The following is a 21,147-nucleotide window of genomic DNA, read 5'->3' on the forward strand; positions in this document are numbered from 1 at the left end:
CTGTCGATCCACTCCTGACATCCTAAGCTTTAATAGCAGGTATGAACGCGCTAGATGGGTAGGGAGAGGCAGCTCTGGAATTTGGGGCTCTGACGACACCCCTTCTCCGTATAGGGGCTGCACCAGAAATAGAAGCAAGGGCCTGGGGCTCTCCAACACTTACCTGGGCCAACAGCGCCACCTGGGGTCCAGTTAGTGTGGTATGTGTCCTCCTGGGTACGCCACCACCAACCTTTGCTCACTGTGGGACCTCTGCTCTCTGAGCTAGACGCAAGGAATAGAGAAGGGATTCTGACTCCAGGTGTGAGGGGAGGAGGCCCGCAGAGGGAGACCACTTGGGATGTGGAGGCAGTGGCAGCAGAAAGCACCGGCCAGAGGAGAGACCCTGAGCACCTCAGGGCCATGGAAGAGAAACTGCCATCATCAGAACTCTCCTTGACTATTCTCTGAGCCAGGTCCTGTGCAGACCTGGGGACTCCCAAGGAACCTGTTACGATCTGATGGGAAAGGGTAGGATGGGAGTGGGAGCCCAGAACCAGGGACTTGGTACTGGGTCTTGGAGAACAATAGTTTGCCTTGAGAACAACAGGCATTCCAGGCTCAGGGAACAGCCTGTGCAAAAGTATGGAGGAATGTGTGTATGTGCATAAGCTTGAGGGTGGCAGGAGGGGGATGGAAGAGGAAGTACCAGAATATGAGACCAGAAAGGTCCCAGCCTGGGTACCTGTGACAAACACAGCTTCTCCACAACTCCCTGCCCACTCCCCCATACCCATCTCCTGTTTGACCCTCAATGTCCTGGCAGGTACAGAGTCCCTGCCTCAAACACCAACCCAGTGAGGGTCCTGATTCCTGAAAGGCTTCCCTCTTCCCTGAGGCCAGGGGTTAGGTCAGGCTGCTCACAGGTTGATCTTAGAGGACGTAATCTCCTGATCTCCCTGGTTTCCAGAGATCCCAGGACCAGCCCTTGGACCTGGAGAAGGAGTTCTAAGCAGTTTGTTTGGTTGTTTAAAAGATGAAGTCTTGCTATGTTGCCCAGGCTGATCTCGAACTTCTGGGCTCAAGGGATCCTCCTGCCTTGGCATCCCAAAGGGTTGGGATTACAAGGTGAGCCACTGAGCCTGGCCATAAGCAGTTATTTAACTCTAGTCTTAGGTTCCTCAACTATAAAACAGGCATAATAATTGTACCTGCCTCTTGGGATGCAGTGACGGTTAAATGAGAAAATGCATGTAAAGCTGGTCACTAGCACCTTGCTAGTATGAGTTGATGCCAGGTAGAGGGACTTCTCCCACTGCCCAACCCCTTGGGGACATTCCTTCTGGGGGAAAGTTGAAGGGCTCCAGATCTTGGCCTCACCCCAGTTGTCATTCCCTGGCTTCAGGTCTATTTCCACCTTTCCTGGGTCCAGAAAGGCTCTACTATGTGCCCAGTGGGCGATTTGTTGATCCTATTTCCCCCTAAGTATTTTATTTTATTATTTTATTTTATTTTATTATTTTATTTTATTTTATTTGTAGTCTCACTCTGTCACCCAGACTGGAGTGCAGTGGCCGCTTCCGGCCACTCCAGCCTCGACCTGCTGGGCTCCGGCGATCCTTCTGCCTCAGCCTTCCGAGTAGCTGGAATGACAGGCGCGCACTACCACTCCTGGCTGATTTTTTGATTTATTGTAGAGATGAGGTCTCACTGCCCAGGCAGGTCTCAAACCCACGGGCTCAGGCAATTCACTCACCTCAGCCTCCCAAAGGCACGGGATTACAGGCTGAGCCACCGAGCCCGGCTGCAAATATAACTTTTAAATACTGAAGGGTATTTATGTAAATTCAACCTCAGTTTTCTTAAAAGCAAAACAAAAAATTATTGACTTATTTTATATACAGGCAAAGCATAAAGATAAAGATGTATTATTACTCTTAATGATTATGATCTATCCTTTATAAGTTTTTATTTAATTATATCTAAATTAGGTTTAAGGAAAGTGGAGTAAAAGTAAAATTTACCACCTATAAAATATCTATGCTAGGCTGGGTGCAGTAGCTCATGCCTGCCATTCCACCACTTTGGGAGGCCAAGGTAGAAGGATTGCTTGAGCCAACCAGTGGTGCACACCTGTAACCTCACCTACTTGGGAGGCTGAGAAAGGAGAACTGCCTGAGCCCAGAAATTTGAGACTGTATGAACCATGATTTTGAACTATTAATTTGCAAAACAAATTTTTCACACAAGAAAATGTACAATGCTCAAAATTAAACAATAGAATCATTTCTAACTTGAATCCGCAAAATATAACCGTACAAAATCCACAAGAAAATAATTTAACTCTATTTTCCAGTTTTTGTTTTGCTTTGTTTGTTTTATTAGTATGTTTATAGACACATTGTACAAAAAATGATTAACACCATAACCTAATGGATCTAAGGATTAGTAAAGATTATCCTCTTAGCTTGATACCTGGCACTCTGCTGATGTTCAAATATTAAGTGCTTCAGGAAAAATTCCAAAGGTATTTTGACATGGCAACTTTTTTTTTTTTTTTTTTTGAGTTGGAGTCTCACTGTCGCCCAGACTGGAGTGAAGTAGCCGCTCCCAGCCACCGCAGCCTCTACCTATTGGCTCCAATGATCCTTCCGCCTCAGCCTTCTGAGTTGCTGGAACTACAGGCGCGTGCTACCACGCCCGGCTAATTTTTGATTTACTGTAGAGATGAGGTCTCGCCTGCCAGGCGGGTCTCGAACTCACGGGCTCGGGCAATCCACTCACCTCAGCCTCCCAAAGGCGCGGGATTATAGGCTGAGCCACCGAACCCGGCTGACACAGCAACTTTTGAGGTTGGATAGATTTCTCAAGTCATATTTCCTCAAGGAAAACTGCTACCTCTGCCTTTAACACAGAAATCTAGATTCTTACAGTGTCTGGTTTACACTACTAAAAACTCCTACCCTAGAAATTCCTTCAGAGAGTCCTAAAAAACAGTATTGTCAAACAAAAAACAAAGCAAAAAACAAACTTCAAAATTAGTCTTGGTAGTTGCCTAAATCTCATTCATAATTAGATATCTAGCTCATCATATACTATCTGATCATTTTATGCTGAATCTAGAATTCTGGGGAAATACAAAACATGTAATTCTTATTCCCCATAACTTAGTGTAGATCTAGTAGTTAGCTATACACACAAAACCCTGAGTCCTCATTATATCAAATGTTAGTATCCAAGTAGTATGTAGGTAAAGAGATCTAAGAATGTAGGTAAAGAGAGGCTCTCTCTTCCTGTATTTAAGAAAAAGTTTAGGCCAGACAAGGTGGCTCACATCTGTAATCCCAGCACTTTGGGAGGCGGAGGCAAGAGGACTGCCTGAGCCCAGGGGTTCAAGAACAGACCTCGCAACTTGGTGAGACCTCGTCTTTCCCACACACACACACACAAAACTTAGCTGGGCATGGTGATGTGTACCTGTATAGTTCCAGCTACTTAGAAGATTGAGGCAGAAGGCTCACCTAAACCCAGCAAGTCAAGGCTGCTGTGGCTGTGAGCATGCCACCGCACTCCAGCATGGGAGACAGAGTAAGACTCTGACTCAAAAATAAAATAAAATAAAGTTTATTCCTTTCTATTGCTGCACCAATAAAAGCATGAACAAGATTTATATATTCAATGACAATGCCAAAGTATCATAAAGTGTACAGTATATTGTGACTTTTATCCACACAGGTTTACTAATAAGTTATCAGTTTATTTTAGCAACCAGCTAGACTTTGCTGGTAAAATTTTGCAAAATTTATATTTACTGCAATTTGACTATCTACTTCTACTAACTATGCAATGATATACATTTGGCCACACATTATTTTCTCCACTTTTTAGCTTTTAAGAGTGTCTCTGATTCATTTTAATAACTGTATTCAAAAGTAGTAAATTATTTATACACTCAGTGACCACAGTATTTTTTTTTTTTAGGAGGAGTTGAGGAATCTACAACTTCCGAGTACACAGAGCAATGTTCTCCCCACCATACTCTGACACAATTAGGGTGGGCAGACTCCCTGAGGAAGAGCCTCATTATGAAATTAAAACATACCACATACTATTCTCCAGAGGAGCAGATTCTATTTGGGCAGAAATATTAGCCTCGCTCAAGTCATTTCACAGCAGAGAGAACAAACAGCTCTATTGTGCATATCATAATTACACTTTGCATGACTTCCTTCAATTAAACTCTTTATTTGAATTAGCATCCCTATAGCAGTAGAGAAATTTAAAAAGTCATTATCTAATATGACCTAATGATGCCTTCCATTAACAAGGAATTAGTCTGAAAATGACTTCAGATATTTCAAAGAAATTACTAGCATAAAGCCCTCCCCTCAGAGGTATCACTCAACATATTTTGCAAGAGAAGTGTACATACATGAGCCAATCGCACTTAGTTCTGCATGTGTTTTAAGAACTCCAATCTGTATGTCCATTGGGATCAGAGTATACGGAACCTCCAAAGAAGTGTTGGGTATGCTCTGCTTATATTAAGTACTTATTAATTACCCAATGATCTCGACTAAGCCAATGTCTAATAAAACAATCAGGAGAAGCAGAAAGATTTATAATGACTTTTCAAACTGGTTGTTGAGATCAACATCTCAGACATACTTCTCATGAGACTGGCAGCTGTAACCTTCACCCTATTTATTGGTCATTCGGTTAAACACAACCCCATGGGAGAAGGGGGATGCAGCACTGTATTTTTGCCATGAAACAAGAACAATCTCTACTTATTTGTGCCATCTCTGGCTACGTCTGTCCATATTGCAGAGTCTCCCCCACCTGTTATAAAGAACAAGTCATCTCAGAGAACACCAGGAAAATGAGTGTTCAGTTGAACAAAGTTCGTGATATTTAAATCTCCAAATGTTTCCAACCTCAGAAATTTCTGGTCCTAAAATCTTACACTTGGTGGGGAAGGGTAACAAAGAAAGACAGACAGTAGAAACCCCAGATTTATGTATTTAATCCTCTGGTGTCAATACACACACACACACACACACACACATACACGGGACAGAAGACAGTCTAAAGAAGAAAATGGACTAACTGACCAAGTGACTGAAAAAATACAATTTACACGGAGGAGTTCCTTCCTTTCAGGTTTCAGTTTTGTTTTTTGTTTTTGTTTTTTAAGTCAGTCTCACTCTATCGCCCACGGCCACCACAGCCTCAACCTGTTGGGCTCAGTCTTCCAAGCAGCTGGAACTACAGGTGCATGCCACCACGCCCAGCTAATTTTTCAATTTATTGTAGAGACGAGGTCTTGCCAAGTTGCCCAAGCTGGTCTCGAACCTCTGAGCTAAGGCAATCCTTTCGCCTCTGCCTTCCAAAGTACTGGCATTACAGGCGTGAGCCACCATGCCTGGCTCCTCATGTCTTGTTTGCAGTGAATTCCAAGCAGTGAAAATTGTTTTAGTGTACTGAGGTACCCTAGCTCTTTGAGAAGACTTAAAGAGTTCAGTTAAAGAACTGAAACAAGTCAGGCATGGTGGCTCACACCTGTAATCCCAGCACTTTGGGAGATTTGCCATTGTAGTCCAGCCTGAGCTACTGGAGTTGAGAGAGAGAGATGAGGGGTAAGGGAGAGCTTTTGTTCTGGTTTTTTTTGTTTTTGTTTTTGTTTTTGTTTTTAAGGAAAAAAAGAGGAACAGGAGAGCTGATCAAGTACCAAATTTTTACTTTCTTCCCTAAGGTAAGTTGGTGATATCATTTGGGGCTTCTTTTAACACTCTTTTTTTTTTTTTTGTCTTTAAAAATCTTGCATTATATTTTATAAGAGTAGTCAACCTTTTTTGAATCACCTATCTGGCCTTTTACAAGAAAAAGGCACTCATGTCCAAAAATACTGTGCAAACTATGTGCAAATACACATAATGAAAATGTAAAGAAATACAAAGGAAAGATAAAAACCAAATTCAGGAAAGTGATTAACTGTGGTAGAGAAGGAGAAGGTTAAAACTGGGAAGCAGTTCACAAAGATTTGCACTATATTTGTAAGAATTTGTTAAACTGAACAATAAGTACATGAAAGCATTTCATTCTATAGCACTTCTTGAAATTATATTTTTGAATTTTGCTCAAACTTTTAAAAACCTTACAAGTACTGCCCAACAGAAAAGCATACTAAAATATAGTTTACCAGACTGGGGTTTCAAATTGGTAGCCAGGGGCTGGATCTGGCCAGGAGTATTTTGTTTGGACAGCACTATGTTTGGTTTTGCTTTTCATTGTAATTTGATTACCTTCAGGCAAAGTACGCACTCTCCAATTAGAGGTACCACCATTTTGTTTACAGTAAATGAGAATTAAAAAAAAAAAAAAAGACAAAGAAACTGGAACCCTCATACACTGCTGGTGGGAATGTAAATGGCACAGTAGCTTTGGAAAACAGTTTGGCAGCTCCTCAAAATGTGAAGTATACAGTTACCATGTGCCCCACCAGAGGTCCATATATGAATAGCTACCCAAGAGGAATGAAAACCGATGTCCGCGCCAAGACATGCACACAGCAACGTTGTTCATAAAGCCAAAGCAGTAGATATAGTCCAAATGTCCACCAACTGATGAACGGATAAACAAAATGGAATATCACTCCATCACAAGGAATGAAGCACCTACAAATGCTACAACTTGGACAAGCCTCAAAAAAATGCACTAAGTAAAAGAAGCCAAACACAGAAGCCCACATAGTGCATGATTTCACTGATATGAAATGTCCAGAACAGACAACTCAATTATATAGACACAAAAAGTAGATTAATAGGGTGACAAAAGTGACATAAAAGTATATCATGGTGCTGGTTGCACAACTCAGTAAATATAATAAAAACCACCGAACTGTTCATGTTAGGAGGCAAATTGCATGGTATGTATATTACACCTCCATAAAGCTGTTTAAAAATAAACAAACCAGCCGGCTCGGTGGCTCAGCCTGTAATCCCGCGCCTTTGGAAGGCTAAGGTGAGTGGATTGCCTGAGCCCGCGGGTTCGCAACCTGCATGGGCAACTTGGCGAGACCTCATCTCTACAATAAATCAAAAATGAGCCGGGCGTGGTAGCGCGCGCCTGTAGTTCCAGCTACTTGAAAGGCTGAGGCGGGAGGATCACCGGAACCCAGCAGGTCGAGGCTGAGGTGGCCAAGAGTGGCCACTGCACTCCAGTCTGGGCGACAGAGTGAGACTCCAACTCAAAAAATAAATAAATAAATAAAAATAAAAATCAACAAACCAGGCTGGGCGTGGTGGCTCACGACTATAATCCCAGCACTTTGGGAGGCCCAGGCAAGGGGATTGCTAGAGCCCAAGGGTTGGAGAATAGCCTAGGCAACTTGGTGAGACCTTGTCGCTACAATAAATCAAAAACATTAACGGGGCATGGTAGTGCGTACTTGTAGTTCTTGGAAGGCTGAAGCCCAGCAGGTCGAGGCCACGGTGGTCATGAGCATGCCACTGCACTCCAGCCTGGGTGACAGAGTTAGACTCTGACTCAAAAAAAAAAAAAATTAGCCGGCTGTGGTCGCATATACCTGTAGTTCCAGCTATCTGGAAGACTGAAATGGAAGGATTGTCTGAGCCAAGCAGGTCGAGGCTGCAGTAGCTAGCTGTGTGCGTGACACTGAACTCCAGTCTGGACTCAGAGTGACTCTGACTCAACAAACAAACAAACAAACAAACCAGGGATATCCATTGGGTTCTTAGAGCTTATAAAGTACATTAAATCCCTCAAATTGTGGTCCGAGGACTCCGGCAGGTCCCCCAGAGCTTTTAAGAGGATCTGAGCCGGGCTCGGTGGCTCAGCCTGTAATCCTGCGCCTTTGGGAGGCTGAGGTGAGTGGATTACCTGAGCCCGCAGGTTTGAGACCCGCCTGGGCAGCGAGACCTCATCTCTACAATAAATCAAAAAAATCAGCCAGGCGTGGTAGCGTATGCCTGTAATTCCGGCTACTTGGAAGGCTGAGGCGGAAGGATCGCCGGAGCCCAGCAGGTCGAGGCTGCGGTGGCCGGGAGCGGCCACTGCACTCCGGACTGGGCGACATAGTGAGACTCCAACTCAATAAATAATTAAATAAATAAATACAGGCCATAATAACAATAATACTAAAAGCAATAGCTAACATTTATGTAGGGTTTATAGTGCACCAGGCACTATCATTTGACATATTAGAACTCCTTTAATCCTTATAACAACCTTATGGGCAGGTACTGTTACATTCTCCACTTCACAAATGAGTAAACTGAGGCAGGGGAGAATTCAGTAACTTGCCCAAGGTCACACATGTTAAGTGGTGGACCTGAGATTCAATCCAGAATGCCTGGCTCCAAAGTTAGTGGTCTTCCTCTCTTGCTATCCTTGTGCTACCAATTTTCTGAATTTTAAATATCTAATTTTTTTTTTAAAGTTTTCAAGAAAGTTTGTTTAGAAAGTAAATTACAGGCTGGGCAGGTGGCTCAGCCTGTAATCCCAGCACTTTGGGAGGCCGAGGCGAGTGGATTGCCTGACCCCACAGGTACAAGACCAGCCTGGGCAACTTGGCGAGACCTCATCTCTACAATAAATCAAAAACTTAGCTGGGCATGGTGGCATGCGGCTATAGTTCCAGCTACTTGGAAGGATGAGGAGGAAGGATAACCTGAGCCCAGCAGGTCGAGGCTGCGGTGGCCTTAAGCGTGTCGCTGCACTCCCAGGTGGCAGAGTGAGACTCCGACTCAAAAAAAAAAGAATGTAAATTACAGAGAGAGAGGTTGACTCACCTCCCCAAGGTAGGGGAGGTGGCCAAAGTTAAAATATCTAATTTTTAAATACAGTTTTGAAATTCCATATAGAACCCAGTAAAAATGCTTCCCAAATCTCATTAAACACTTAAACTTGAAATGGAGCCGGGTACAGCGGCTCAAGCCTGTCATCCCAGCACTTTGGGAGGCCGAGGCGAGGGGAATGCCTGAGCCCACAGGTTCGAGAAGAGCCTGGGCAACTTGCTGAGACCTCTTCTCTACAATAAATCCAAAAACAAATTAGCTGGGCGTGGTAGCACACACCTATAGTTCTGGTTCCTTGGAAGGCTGAGGCAGAAGGATCGCCAAAACCCAGCAGGTCAATGCTGGGGTGGCCATGAGAGTGCTACTGCATTCTAGCCTGGACTACGGAATTAAGACTCCAACTCAAATTTAAAAAAAAAAAACTTGAAATGGTTTCCTATTTATTTAAGCAAGCCTTCAATTAGTTTTAATAAAAATTAAATCATAAAATTTTCAGCACTTTATGCAAAATTAATCAAAAAAGTATATAAGCCATTGTTTTATATATATACTTTTTTTTTTCTTTTTTGAGTCAAGGGCCTCACTTTTGTTGCCCAGACTGGAGGGCAGTGGCATGATCACAGTTCACTACAGCCCCAATTCCTGGATTCACACGATCCTTCTGCCTCAGCCTCCCAAGTAGCTGGGACTTCAGGGGATATGCCACCATGCCCAGCTAATTTTTTTTATTTTTGTAGCAACATGGTCTCACTATACTGCCCAGGCTGGCCACAAATTCCTGGGCTCAAGCAGTCTTCCTCCTCAGCCTCCCAATGTGCTAGGATTATAGGCATGAGCCATCACACCTAGCTATGTTTACTTTTAAATTTAATAACTTGAGTTGCAAAGTGTATATATGTATATGTATATATAATTAGTCATAGTTTTACATTAATAGAATTGGATATTATTATAAAAGCAAGGATACAGTAGCTTTTTTTTTTTTGAGTCATTCTCTCACTCTGTCACCCAGTTTAGAGTATAGTGGCCACCGCAGCCTCGACCTGATGGGCTCAGGCAATCCTCCTGCCTCAGTCTTCCAAGTAGTTGGAACCACAGGCAAGCACTACCACATCCAGCTAATTTTCTGATTTGTTGTAGAGATGAGGTCTCACCATGTTGCTAAGGCTGGTCTTGAACTCCCGAGCTCAGGCAATCCTCTCACCTCTGCTTCCCAAAGTGCTGGGATTACAGGCATGAGCCACCACACACAGCCGATACTTTAGCTTTTTTTTTTTGACTTGGAATCTCACTCTGTCACCCAGGCTGGAGTGCAGTGGCCCGCTCATGGACACTGCAGCCTCCCAGCCTCCGAGACCTGCTGGGCTCAGGTGTTCCTTCTGCCTCAGCCTTCCAAATAGCTGGAACGATAGGCATGCGCCACCACGCCTGGCTAATTTTTTTTTAATTTATTTATTATAGAGAAGAGGTCTCGCCAAGTTGCCCAGGCTGGTCTCGAACCCATTGGCTCGGGCAATCCTCTTACCTCGGCCTCCCAAAATGCTGGGATTATAGGCATGAGCCACCACACCCGACCAATACTGTAGCTTTTAAAGGAAAAAAAAATATTAAATTGAGCCTGACTATTGATTTAAATTGTTTCAAATCACCTTTATGTTAATTTAAAATCTGTAACTTACTAGTTACAAATATAGGTCTATAAAATCATAACTTGCTTTATGAACTAGCTTGCTATTCTGTAAACCAGACAGTAATAAACCTCATATCATTAAAAAAAATTCAGCTTTTAATTTGCGAACTTTGTTCCCCTCTCTTTTGCTCATACTGTCATCCAAATCTAGAAGCAATGCTCAAGTGTTCAGCACTTGACACACTTAACACCCTCTGCTCCTGACAGTCTCTTCTCTCAAAGATCTTAACATCTATTGTACAGCTGGAATTAACAATCCAAAACAAGTCAGGTGCAGTGGCTCATGCCTGCAATCCCAGTACTTTGGGAGGTGGAGGCAAGAGGATTCCCAGAGCCTAGGGGATCAAGACCAGCCTGGGTAACTTGGCAAGACCTTGTCTCTACGATAAATCAAAAAATTAGCCAAGCATGGTGGTGTGCACCTGTAGTTCCATCGACTTGGAAGGTAGAGGCAGAAGGATTGCCTGAGTCCAGCAGGCCGAGGCTGTGATGGCTATAAGCTTGCCACTGCACCCCAGGCTGGGAGAGAGTGAGACTTTGACTAAAAAAAATTCAAAACAATCTATAATAATTAAATTAGTACAGATTATATCTGATATTTATTTATTTATTATATTTTATTTTAAAGATATGGGGTACAATTCAGGAGTAGGTATACATGTGGACATCGTACAGGTAAAGTTTGGGCCTCCCTTTGGTCCCCTTGCTGAGAGGTATTTAGAGGAGAGAAACTGCTCAGGGCTGCAGGAATACCTTCATGATTCGGCACTTGAAATGGCTCTGATGGGATTTGAACTGGCAGAAGTAAAAGACACCCACGCCAAGGAACAGTCTAAAAAGTTTTCCCTCTACTCTTTTCTGCCTGTTTTCATGCTCCCTAACGCTCCAGCAAGTATCGTCTCCTTCAGGAAGGCTTTCTCCGCAACTTCACCCACCACTCACTCTCTTCTCAGAGCTTCCAATACTCTCAGCCCTAAAGCCTGGCTGTGACGTTATTATACAATGGCACCTTGTCAACCCATATGGTTAGACCTTATTTCTCTGACTTCAGTACAGGCTCACAGAAGATAGTAACATGTCTCTACAGAGTCAGGACTCCCTATCTGTTCAATTAAACTTAATTCAGTAGCATTGTTGCTTGCAATTGTTGAAAAATCCATTGTGCAATGCGTTGTTTCTTAACTTACCGGGCATCTCCTTTGGAAAGATTCGTATTTACAGGATTAAGAACAACCTTGTTTGCATCAACATCCACCACACATTTGGTATGCAAGTCGATTTCTGCAGATAAAAAAGAAAAACAGTCATTTTAAAAATGCAATGTATTTCAGAAAAAGTCTTTAACAAAAAAACCAACACTCTTTCATAATAAAAACACCTGACAGACCAGGAATAGAAGGAAACATCCTCTACCTGATAAAAGGCATCAACAAAAACCCACAGTTGACATCACACTCAAAGTGAAGGGGTAAATGGTTTACACTCTAACATCTGGAATAAAATATCGATGCCTATTACCCAATGTCTTTTTTTTTTTTTTTTTGAAAGCAGGATTTATTGAGAGGACAGAAAAGCTCCCACAGTGGGAGGGGACCCAAATGGGTTGCCCCCAATTTCTATCCAACATTGTACTAGAGATTCTAGTTAGGGCAGTTAGACAAGCAAAACAAATAAAAGACATCCACAATGGAAAGGAAGAAGTAAAACTACCTTTATTTGTAGATAATATGACCTTGTATATAAAAATCCTAAGGAATCCACTAAAAAACTATAGAATAAACACGTTCTGCAAGGCTGCAGGATACAAAAACATGCAAAAACTGGTTGTGTTTCTATATGCCTACAATGAAAAACCTTAAAATGAAATTAAGAAAAAAACTTCATCTGTAATAGTATCAAAACTAGTAAAATACTTAGAAATAATTAAAACAAATGCAAAGCCAGGTGGTGGCTCACGACCGTAATCCTAACACTTTGGGAGGCAGAGGCAAGAGGATTGTCTGAGCTCAGGGGTTCGAGACCAGCCTGAACAACATGGCGAGACCTCATCTCTACAATAAATCAAAAATCAGCCAGGTGTGGTGGCACACACCTGTGGTTCCAGCTACTTGGAAGGCTGAGGTGCAAGGGTCACCTGAGCCCAGCATGTCAAGGCTGTGGTGGCCGTAAACATGCCACTGCACTCCAGCCTGGGTGACAGATTGACACTCCAGTTCAAAAAAGAAAAAAAAACAAAATCAAAAGCAAGACTTGTACACTGAAAATTCCAAAGCACTGTTGAAAGAAATGAAAGTCTTATGATAGACATCCCAATTACTCTGATTTGATCATTCACATTGTATACAAGTATCAAAATACAAAATATCACATGTACTCAGCCGGTAGACGCGGGGTGGCCGTGAGTATGCCATTGCACTCCAGCCTGGGCTACAGAGTGAGACTCCTTGGAAGGCTGAGGCGGAAGGATCGCCGGAGCCCAGCAGGTCAAGGCTGCGGTGGCTGGGAGCGGCCACTGCACTCCAGTCTGGGCGACAGAGTGAGACTCCAAAAAAAAAAACCCAAAAAAACAAACAAACAAAAAAAAAACAGAGACTCCAACTCAAAAAAAAAAAAAAAAAGATTAACAAGCAGATCTTAAAATCCATAAGGAAATGCAAAGGATTCGGGAAAGCCAAAACAATCTTGAAAAAGAACAAGCAAAAAAAGAAAGAAAGAAAAAAGAACAAGCAGAAAAACTCACACTCCCCTGTTTCAAAACTTAACTACAAAGCTACAGTAATTAAGACAATGTGGCACTACTATAAGGACAGAATGACAGATATAGAAATCAATGGAACAGAATTCGGAGTCCAGGTCAGGTGTGTTGGCTTAGCCTGTAAACCCAGTACTCTGGGAGGCCCAGGCAAGAGGACTTCCTGAGCCCGGGGTTTGAGACCTCAACTCTACAATAAATTACAAAAACTAGTCGGGTATGGTGGCGTGTGCCTGTAGTCCCAGCTACTTGGGAGGCTGAGGCAGAAGGATCACCTGAGCCCAGCAGGTTGAGGCTGTGGTGGCTGTGAGCGTGCCACTGCACTCCAGCCTAGGTGACAAGAGTGAGACTCCAACTCAAAAAAAAAAAAAGAAAGAATTCAGAGTCCAGAAATAAAATACCACATTTATGGTCTATTGATTTTTGTCATGGGTGCCAAGACAATTCAAAGGAGAAAGAATTATCTTTCAACAAATGGTGCTGGGACAATTGAATATCCAGATGCCAGAGGATGAAGCTGGACCACTACCTCACACCACATTAAAAAAATTAACTCTAAATTAGTCAAAGTTTTAAATGTAAGACCTAGAACTATAAAACTTTTAGAAGAAAACATAAGCATAAATCCACATGGCCTTGGATTAGATAATGAACACCTAAAACACAAGCAACAACAAGAAAAACAGCTAGATCGGACCTCAACAAAATTAAAAAATGTTGTGCTTCATAGGACAACATCAAGAGAAAAAACATATCAGGAGAATATTCTTAAAATTGCAAATCATCTGTCAAATAAAGGATTTACATCAGAATATATAAAGAACCCTTACAACTCAATAATAAGAAGACAAACCAATTTTTAAATTGACAAAAGACCTAAATATTCATCTCTCAAAAAAAGATACAAAAATGGTCAATAAACTCAAGAAAGATGCTCAACATCCTTCAACATTGGAATGCAATTCAAAACTACAATGAGAAACCACTTCGCACCTACTAGGATAACCACAATCAAAAAGATTTTAACAAGGTTTGGCAAGGATGTGGAAAAATTAGAGCCCTCATACATTACTGATAGGAATGCAAAGTGGCGCAACCACTTTGGAAAACAGTTTGGCAGTTCCTCAAAAAGTCAACAGTGCTACCATCCGACCCAGCAATTCCACTCCTAGATATACACCCAAGAGAAGTAACAACCTATGTCCACACAAACTTGTACATAAATGTTCACAGCAGCATTATTTGGATATTGATAATAGCCGAAAAGCAGACACAACCCAAATGTTCATCAACGAATAAATGAATAAATATGGTATACCCATAGAATGGAACATTAATCTACAGGAAAAAAGGGTGAAGTACTGAAACAAGCGACAATGTAGATGAAGCTTATGCTAAGTGAAAAACGCCAGTCACAAAAGACCACACAGTATATGATTCCACTTATTTGAAATGTCCAGGAGAGGAAAATCTATGGAGACAAAATAAATCACTGGTTGCATAGGGCCAAGGAATGACTGATAACATGTGCTGTCTTCTTTTGGGTGTGATGAAAATATTCTTTTTTTTTTGAGTTGGAGTCTCACTCTTGTCACCTAGGCTGGAGTGCAGTGGCCGCTCCCGACCACCGCAGCCTCGACCTGCTGGGCTCCGGCGATCCTTCCGCCTCAGCCTTCCGAGTAGCTGGAACTACAGGCGCGCGCTACCACGCCCGGCTAGCTTTTTTTTTGAGTTGGAGTCTCACTCTGTCACCCAGGCTGGAGTGCAGTGGTCGCTCCCGGCCACCACAGCCTTGACCTGCTGGGCTCCAGCGATCCTTCTGCCTCAGCCTTCCAAGTAGCTGGAACTACAGGCACATGCCACCACCCCCGGCTAATTTTTGATTTATTGTAGAGATGAGGTCTCGCCAAGTTGCCCAAGCAGGTCTCGAACACGCGGGCTCAGGCAATCCACTCACCTCGGCCTCCCAAAGTGCTGGGATTACAGGCTGAGCCACCGAGCCCGGCTGATGAAAATATTCTAAAATTAATTATGCCAGTAGTTGTACAACTGTAAACATACTAAAAAACACTGTATTGGTTGAATTGTATGGGATGTGGATTATGTATCAGTATAGCTGGTTTTTGTTTTTGTTTTTTTGAGTTGGAGTCTCACTCTGATCGCCCAGGCTGGAGTGCAGCGGCACGCTCACGGTCATCATTGCCTCAACCTGTTGGGCTTAGGTGATCCTTCCACCTCAGCCTTCCTAGTAGATGGAACTACAGATGCATGCCACCACACCCGGCTAGTTTTTTGTGATTTACTATGGAGATGAGATCTCACCAAATTGCCCAGGCTAGTCTTGAACTCCCAGGCTCAGGTAGGCAATCCTCTCACCTCGGCCTCCCAAAGTGCTGGGATTACAGGGTAAGCCACTGCGCCGAGTCAATATAGCTGTTTTTTAAAGTACAGTACAGACCATGTCTTATTTATATTCTCATATTTTTAAATTAATATAATTTTCTGACCCAAGATGTGAAACTGCTTCTGTTTGCCTTACCCCTGGTACCAAAAGATAAGCTCCAAGGAAAGGAGCAATGTCAGAGTTAGTTTGTATTTCCTAAAGAACCTTGGCTAAATGTCAATGTCATATTCATTTCAACTTAAGAGCATTTCCACTGTTAGGAAAGTTTGTTTTGTTTTGTTTTTCATCTTAACTTACATAACTAAGACAAATGAAAAACATAGTAAAACAAAAATTTCCTTCCCTGTGCCAGCCACAACTTAAGCTTTTTCACATCACTTATTCTACATTTATTCTCAAATATATATTCAAAAAGTTAAGCCAGGCACAGTGGCTCACACCTGTAATCCCAGCACTTTGGGAGGCTGAGGTCAGAAGATTGCCTGAGCCCAGGGACTCGAAACCAGCCTAGGAAACTTGGTGAGACCTCATTTCTACAATAAATCAAAAAGTTAGCTGGGTATGGTGGCACGCTCCTGTGGTTCCAGCAGCTAGGAAAGCAGAGCCAGAAGAATCACCTGAACCCACCAGATTGAGGCTGCGGTGGCTGTGAGCATGTCACCGCACTCCACTCTTGCCTGGGCAACAGAGTGAAACTCTGACTCAAAAGATAAAAAAGTACAAAGTTAGTAACCTTTCTTTTAGCAAATACATTTTTCAGGAAAAGAGAACCAAAAGGAAAACTTCCCAGCTATGTTTTACCTTAGTGTGGAAGACCAACCTCAAAAAGGCAAATAAGTTTTACTATGATAAACTAGTATTAAAGTCTGTTTCTTTTTATTCTTTTTTTTTTTGAGTCAGAGTCTCACTCTGTTGTACAGGCTGGAGTGCAGTGGCACATTCACAGCCAAGTGATCCTTCTGCTTCAGCCTTCCAAGTAGCTGGAACCACAGTGTGCACCACCATGCCCAGCTAAATTTTTTTAAAATTTATTGTAGAGATAGATGAGGTCGCACCAAGTTGCCCAGGTTGGTCTCGAACACCTGGAATCAGGCAATCCTCTTCCTCCACCTCCCAAAATGCTAGGATTACAGGCGTGAGCCACCACACCCGGCTTTAAAGTCTATTTCTAATGTTTTGTGTTTAAAACCACTCTAAGCCATCACAGAAATGCTACAAGAAAGTCTCAGCCACACTGCAACAACTTTTCAAACACACCATTTTACTTCTTCATTTCCTTAGGCCCAGAGCTCCAAGAAAGTCTGCAAGCATAATACTTAGTTCAAACCACAGCTTGATGGCCTCTGACCATAATGTATTGGCTGGTTCCTTACAGTCAAGTCTGTACTATACACAAATTCATTATCAACTCTCCACAAATCTCTCATGACTCAGCATCTACTGTCTTACCACTCACCACAAAGTTAGTTGTTAGTTTCTTGCAAGAACGCTTGGTCTGAGCAGAGGAGCTGCACGTGTAGCTCTACATGCAGAAGGATACAGCTAGAAGGCATGCCTCAAAAACTGGGTGTTAATCACGTATTTTCCTCCACTGTGAAAACAAAGTGCAACTCCTTTGTTTCAAATGATCTTGAATTAAGAAGAGATGCAGCCGGGCGCAGTGGCTCACACCTAAAATCCCAGCACTTTGGGAGGCTGAGGTGAGAGGATTGCCTGAGCCTGCGGGTCCAAGATCAGCCCAGGCAACTTGGCAAGATCTCATCTCTACAATAAATCAAAAAATTAGGCGGGTGTGATGGCGCACGACTGTGGTTCCAGCTACTTGGAAGGCTAAGATGGAAGGATCACCTGAGCCCAGCAGGTCGAGACTACAGTGGCTGCAAGCACCATGCCCCTGCACTCCAGCCTGGGCAACAGAGGGAGACTCTAGACGCCAACTCAAAAAAGAAGAAGAAGAAGCAGCGATGCAACATTGTCCTTCAACATCTATATACTTCTTTCCTATTTTCTTCTTCCTCTGCCACCCGCTCATCTCTATGTATGTCATCACATACAACTAATAGTTTGGAAGCGTTAAATGGTAAGATCAAGGAAACAATTCCTGGAAAACCCAACATAATACAAAGAATCACCTAATAATAATACGTCAAACCTAAACTAATTTTGTGCTAAAAACAGCAACTTATAAATGTCCCTTACAGGCCAGCTCTGAAATCCCAGTACTTTTTGAGGCCAACACGGGAAGACTGCTTGAGCCTAGGAGTTTGTGATCAGATATGGCAATAGAGTGAGACCCTGTCTCTAGTTAAAAAAGAAAATAAAACAAAGAAAAGAAATGTCCCTTACATCCTTACACCCAAAGACAGCATTTAATAGGTAAATAACTATCTTCACTACGTTATAAGATCTACACTTTTTTTTTAGATGGAATCTCACTCTGTTGCCCAGACCAGAATGCAGTGGCACACTCACAGTCACCACAGCCTCGACCTGCAAGACTTAGGTGATCCTTCCGTCTTAGCCTTCCAAGTAGCTAGAACTACAGGTATGCGCCACCACAACTGGCTTATTTATTTATTTATTTATTTATTTATCATAGAGATGAGGTCTTGCCAAGTTGCCCAGGCTGGTCTCAAACCCCTGGACTCAAGAAGTTCTCTCGTCCCCACTTCCCAAAATGCTAGGATTACAGGCATGAGCCACCGCACCTGGACTAGATCTACTTTATCAAATAAAATTCCCACCTTAACTTTGTTAACTGAGGACAGATATTATGAGAAGACTTTTCATGGACTGTTTAGAATATGTATGGGTTTAGCCAGGCATGGTAGCACATGCCTGTAGTTCCAGCTACTTGGAAGGCTCAGGCGGAAGGATCGCCGGAGCCCAGCAGGTCGAAGCTGGGGTCACCATGGGTGTGCCACTGCACTCCACCCTTGGTGACAGAATGAGATTCCAACTAAAAAAGAAAAAGAAAAAAAAGAATATGTATGGGTGAAACATTTAGGATGCATACCCAGGCAAACAAATACAGTGAGATTTGATGAGAGTTTAATCCTCAGATAGATGAAAAGCATTTTATTATAAAATGCTATAGCTAGTGTACCATCAAATGGTGAATTAAATTATGTTGCTACAATATTCGCAATATGACACACTCGGCCAGGCGCGGTGGCTCAAGCCCGTAATCCCAGCACTTTGGGAGGTCAAGGCGAGAGGAATGCCTGAGCTCAGGGACTCAAGACCAGCCTGGGCAACTTGGTGAGACCTCGTCTCTATAATAAATCAAAAATCAGCCGGGCGTGGTAGTGCGCGCCTGTAGTTCCAACCACTTGGAAGGCTGAGGCGGAAGGATCGCCTGAGCCCAGCAGGCCGAGGCCGCGGTGGCCATGAGCGTGCCACTGCACTCCAGCCTGGGCTACAGAGTGAGACTACGACTCAAAAAAAAGAAAAAAAAAATGTGGTCTAAAAAAAAAAACCACAACAACAACAAAAAAACCTACCAAAAACTCAAAAGATAAACACCCACCGCTTAGTTTAGAATAATATTTAGATTAGAAAGATAAGAACCTAGCTGCTATGCACTGCCTTTGTAAAGATGGCACAAAGTATAGCAACACTATTTACAATGGCTAAGAGGAAGAAGCAACCCAAGTGTCCACTGACAAATGAATGGATAGTACCTTCCTCTTGGTTTAGAACAATACTTAGATTTAAAAGATAAGAACTTAGCTGTTATGCACTGCTTTTGTAAAAATGGTACTGACGTACAACCATGTTCATGGCAGCATTATTCACAATGGCTAGCAGGTAAAAACAACCCAAGAACCCACTGATGAATGGGTAAACAAAATGTGGCATATTATTCATCCTTAAAAGGGGGGGAATTCTGACACATGCTGCAAATGGATGACCATTAAAGACATCATGCTAAGTAAAATGAGCCAGTCACCAAAAGATAAATACTGTATGAGTCTACTTATGTGAGGTACCTAGAGTAGTCAAATCCATAGAGATGGAAAGTGAAGTGAGTTGCCATTGTTTAATAGTTACGGAGTTTCCATTTTACAAGATGAAAAAAGTTATGTGAATGGATGGTGGTGATGGTAACACAATGTGAAATGTACTCAATGCTACTGAACTGTGCACTTAAAAAGATAAAACAATAAATGTTGTATTATGTGTCCTTTACTACAATAAAAAATATAGCACTAAATACTCATCATTATAATAATAATACATAGTCAAAAGTTTATTCATAGTGAAGCCTTAAGTAATAACAGGATTTAATTAGTATTATCTCTGAAAATCAATCAAAAACCAGAGTGGGCCAGGAGTGGTAGCTCAAGCCTGTAATCCTAGCACTTCGGAAGGCCAAGACAAGAGGACAGCCTGAGTTCACAAATTCGAGACCAGCCTGGGCAACTCGATGAGACTTTGTCTCTACAATAAATCAAAAAATTAGCCGGGCACAGTACACACACCTGTAGTTCCAGTTACTTGGAAGGCTGAGGCAGAAGGATCACCTGAACCCAGCAGGTCAAGGCCATGAGCGTGCCACTGCACTCTAGCCTGGGCGATAGAGTGAGACTCTAACTCAAAAAAAAAAAAAAAGAAAAAAGTGATCTTAAAGTTAAGTAATACTTTAAGATTATGTCACAGCATCAAGCTTTTCAGTACTCAAACCATGAATGTTTTGATGTATCCGTGAGTCCTCAAAAGTAAAAAAAAGAAAGGTACTTCACTAATATTAAAGATTCCTTATTATTTTGCAAACAAGTTCCCTTTCCAGGGCAAACTCCCCGTGATGAATATTAAAATATCAACATCTGACAACTCAGCTTATTCAGCCAGCATTATTAGTCACCTTGTAAAAGTGAACAATAATTTGAAACAAGTCTTTCTTCGATGTACAAATAGCTGTGGCTTGTGCCCCAATGACATCACAGTAAAACACGGGCAGGGCACAGGAGACTCCCTTTACATGATCCATGCTCCTTCTGCGGAAATGCATCATTCCCAGCGTGAACAAAGTAATTCTGAATTGCCCATTTAGTAATCTGCTTTTCTAATTTGCCAGAAAATTAATAATGATTTCTAAATCAAATCTACTACCTCCCTTTACCTACCAGTCATGTTCCTAAAAAGCTAACTATAACTTACTCTTATTAAAATCACTTGGGTCCATTTTTTTTTTTTAAGTTGGAGTCTCACTCTGTCACCCAGGCTGAAGTGCGGTGGCATGCTCATGGCCACCGCAGCCTTGATCTGCTGAGCTCAGGCGATCCTTCCACCTCAGCCTTCCAATTGGCTGGAACTACAGGTGTGTGCTACCACACCCGGCTAATTTTTCTACTTATTGTAGAGATGAGGTCTTACCAAGTTGCCCAGGCTGGTCTTGAACCTATGAACTCAGGCAATCCTCTTGCCTTGGTCTCCCAAAGTGCTGGGATTACAGGCTTGAGCCACCAAGCCCGGCCTTGGGTTCATTTTAAAAGGTAGA

At 42.5% G+C, this 21,147-nt stretch overlaps 1 protein-coding gene across 1 annotated transcript in view; it reads right to left on the minus strand.

The window, feature by feature from the left end:
- LOC103254121 (kinesin-like protein KIF13B) overlaps positions 1-21,147 on the minus strand; it is a gene marked incomplete at its 3' end in the record, with an annotated part of 123,883 nt that overhangs the window by 90,609 nt on the left and 12,127 nt on the right. The window contains exons 2-4 of the mRNA XM_008052272.2: positions 20,512-20,644; positions 17,094-17,166; positions 11,676-11,778 (exon numbers count right to left, since the gene is read on the minus strand). Of these exons, the coding sequence (XP_008050463.2) occupies positions 11,676-11,778; positions 17,094-17,166; positions 20,512-20,644 (309 nt within the window). The remainder of the gene's footprint in view (positions 1-11,675; positions 11,779-17,093; positions 17,167-20,511; positions 20,645-21,147) is intronic.

Source organism: Carlito syrichta, unplaced genomic scaffold (assembly GCF_000164805.1).
Source record: "Carlito syrichta isolate Samal-C Ts95f unplaced genomic scaffold, Tarsius_syrichta-2.0.1 Scaffold270753, whole genome shotgun sequence".
Lineage (NCBI taxonomy): Eukaryota > Metazoa > Chordata > Mammalia > Primates > Tarsiidae > Carlito > Carlito syrichta.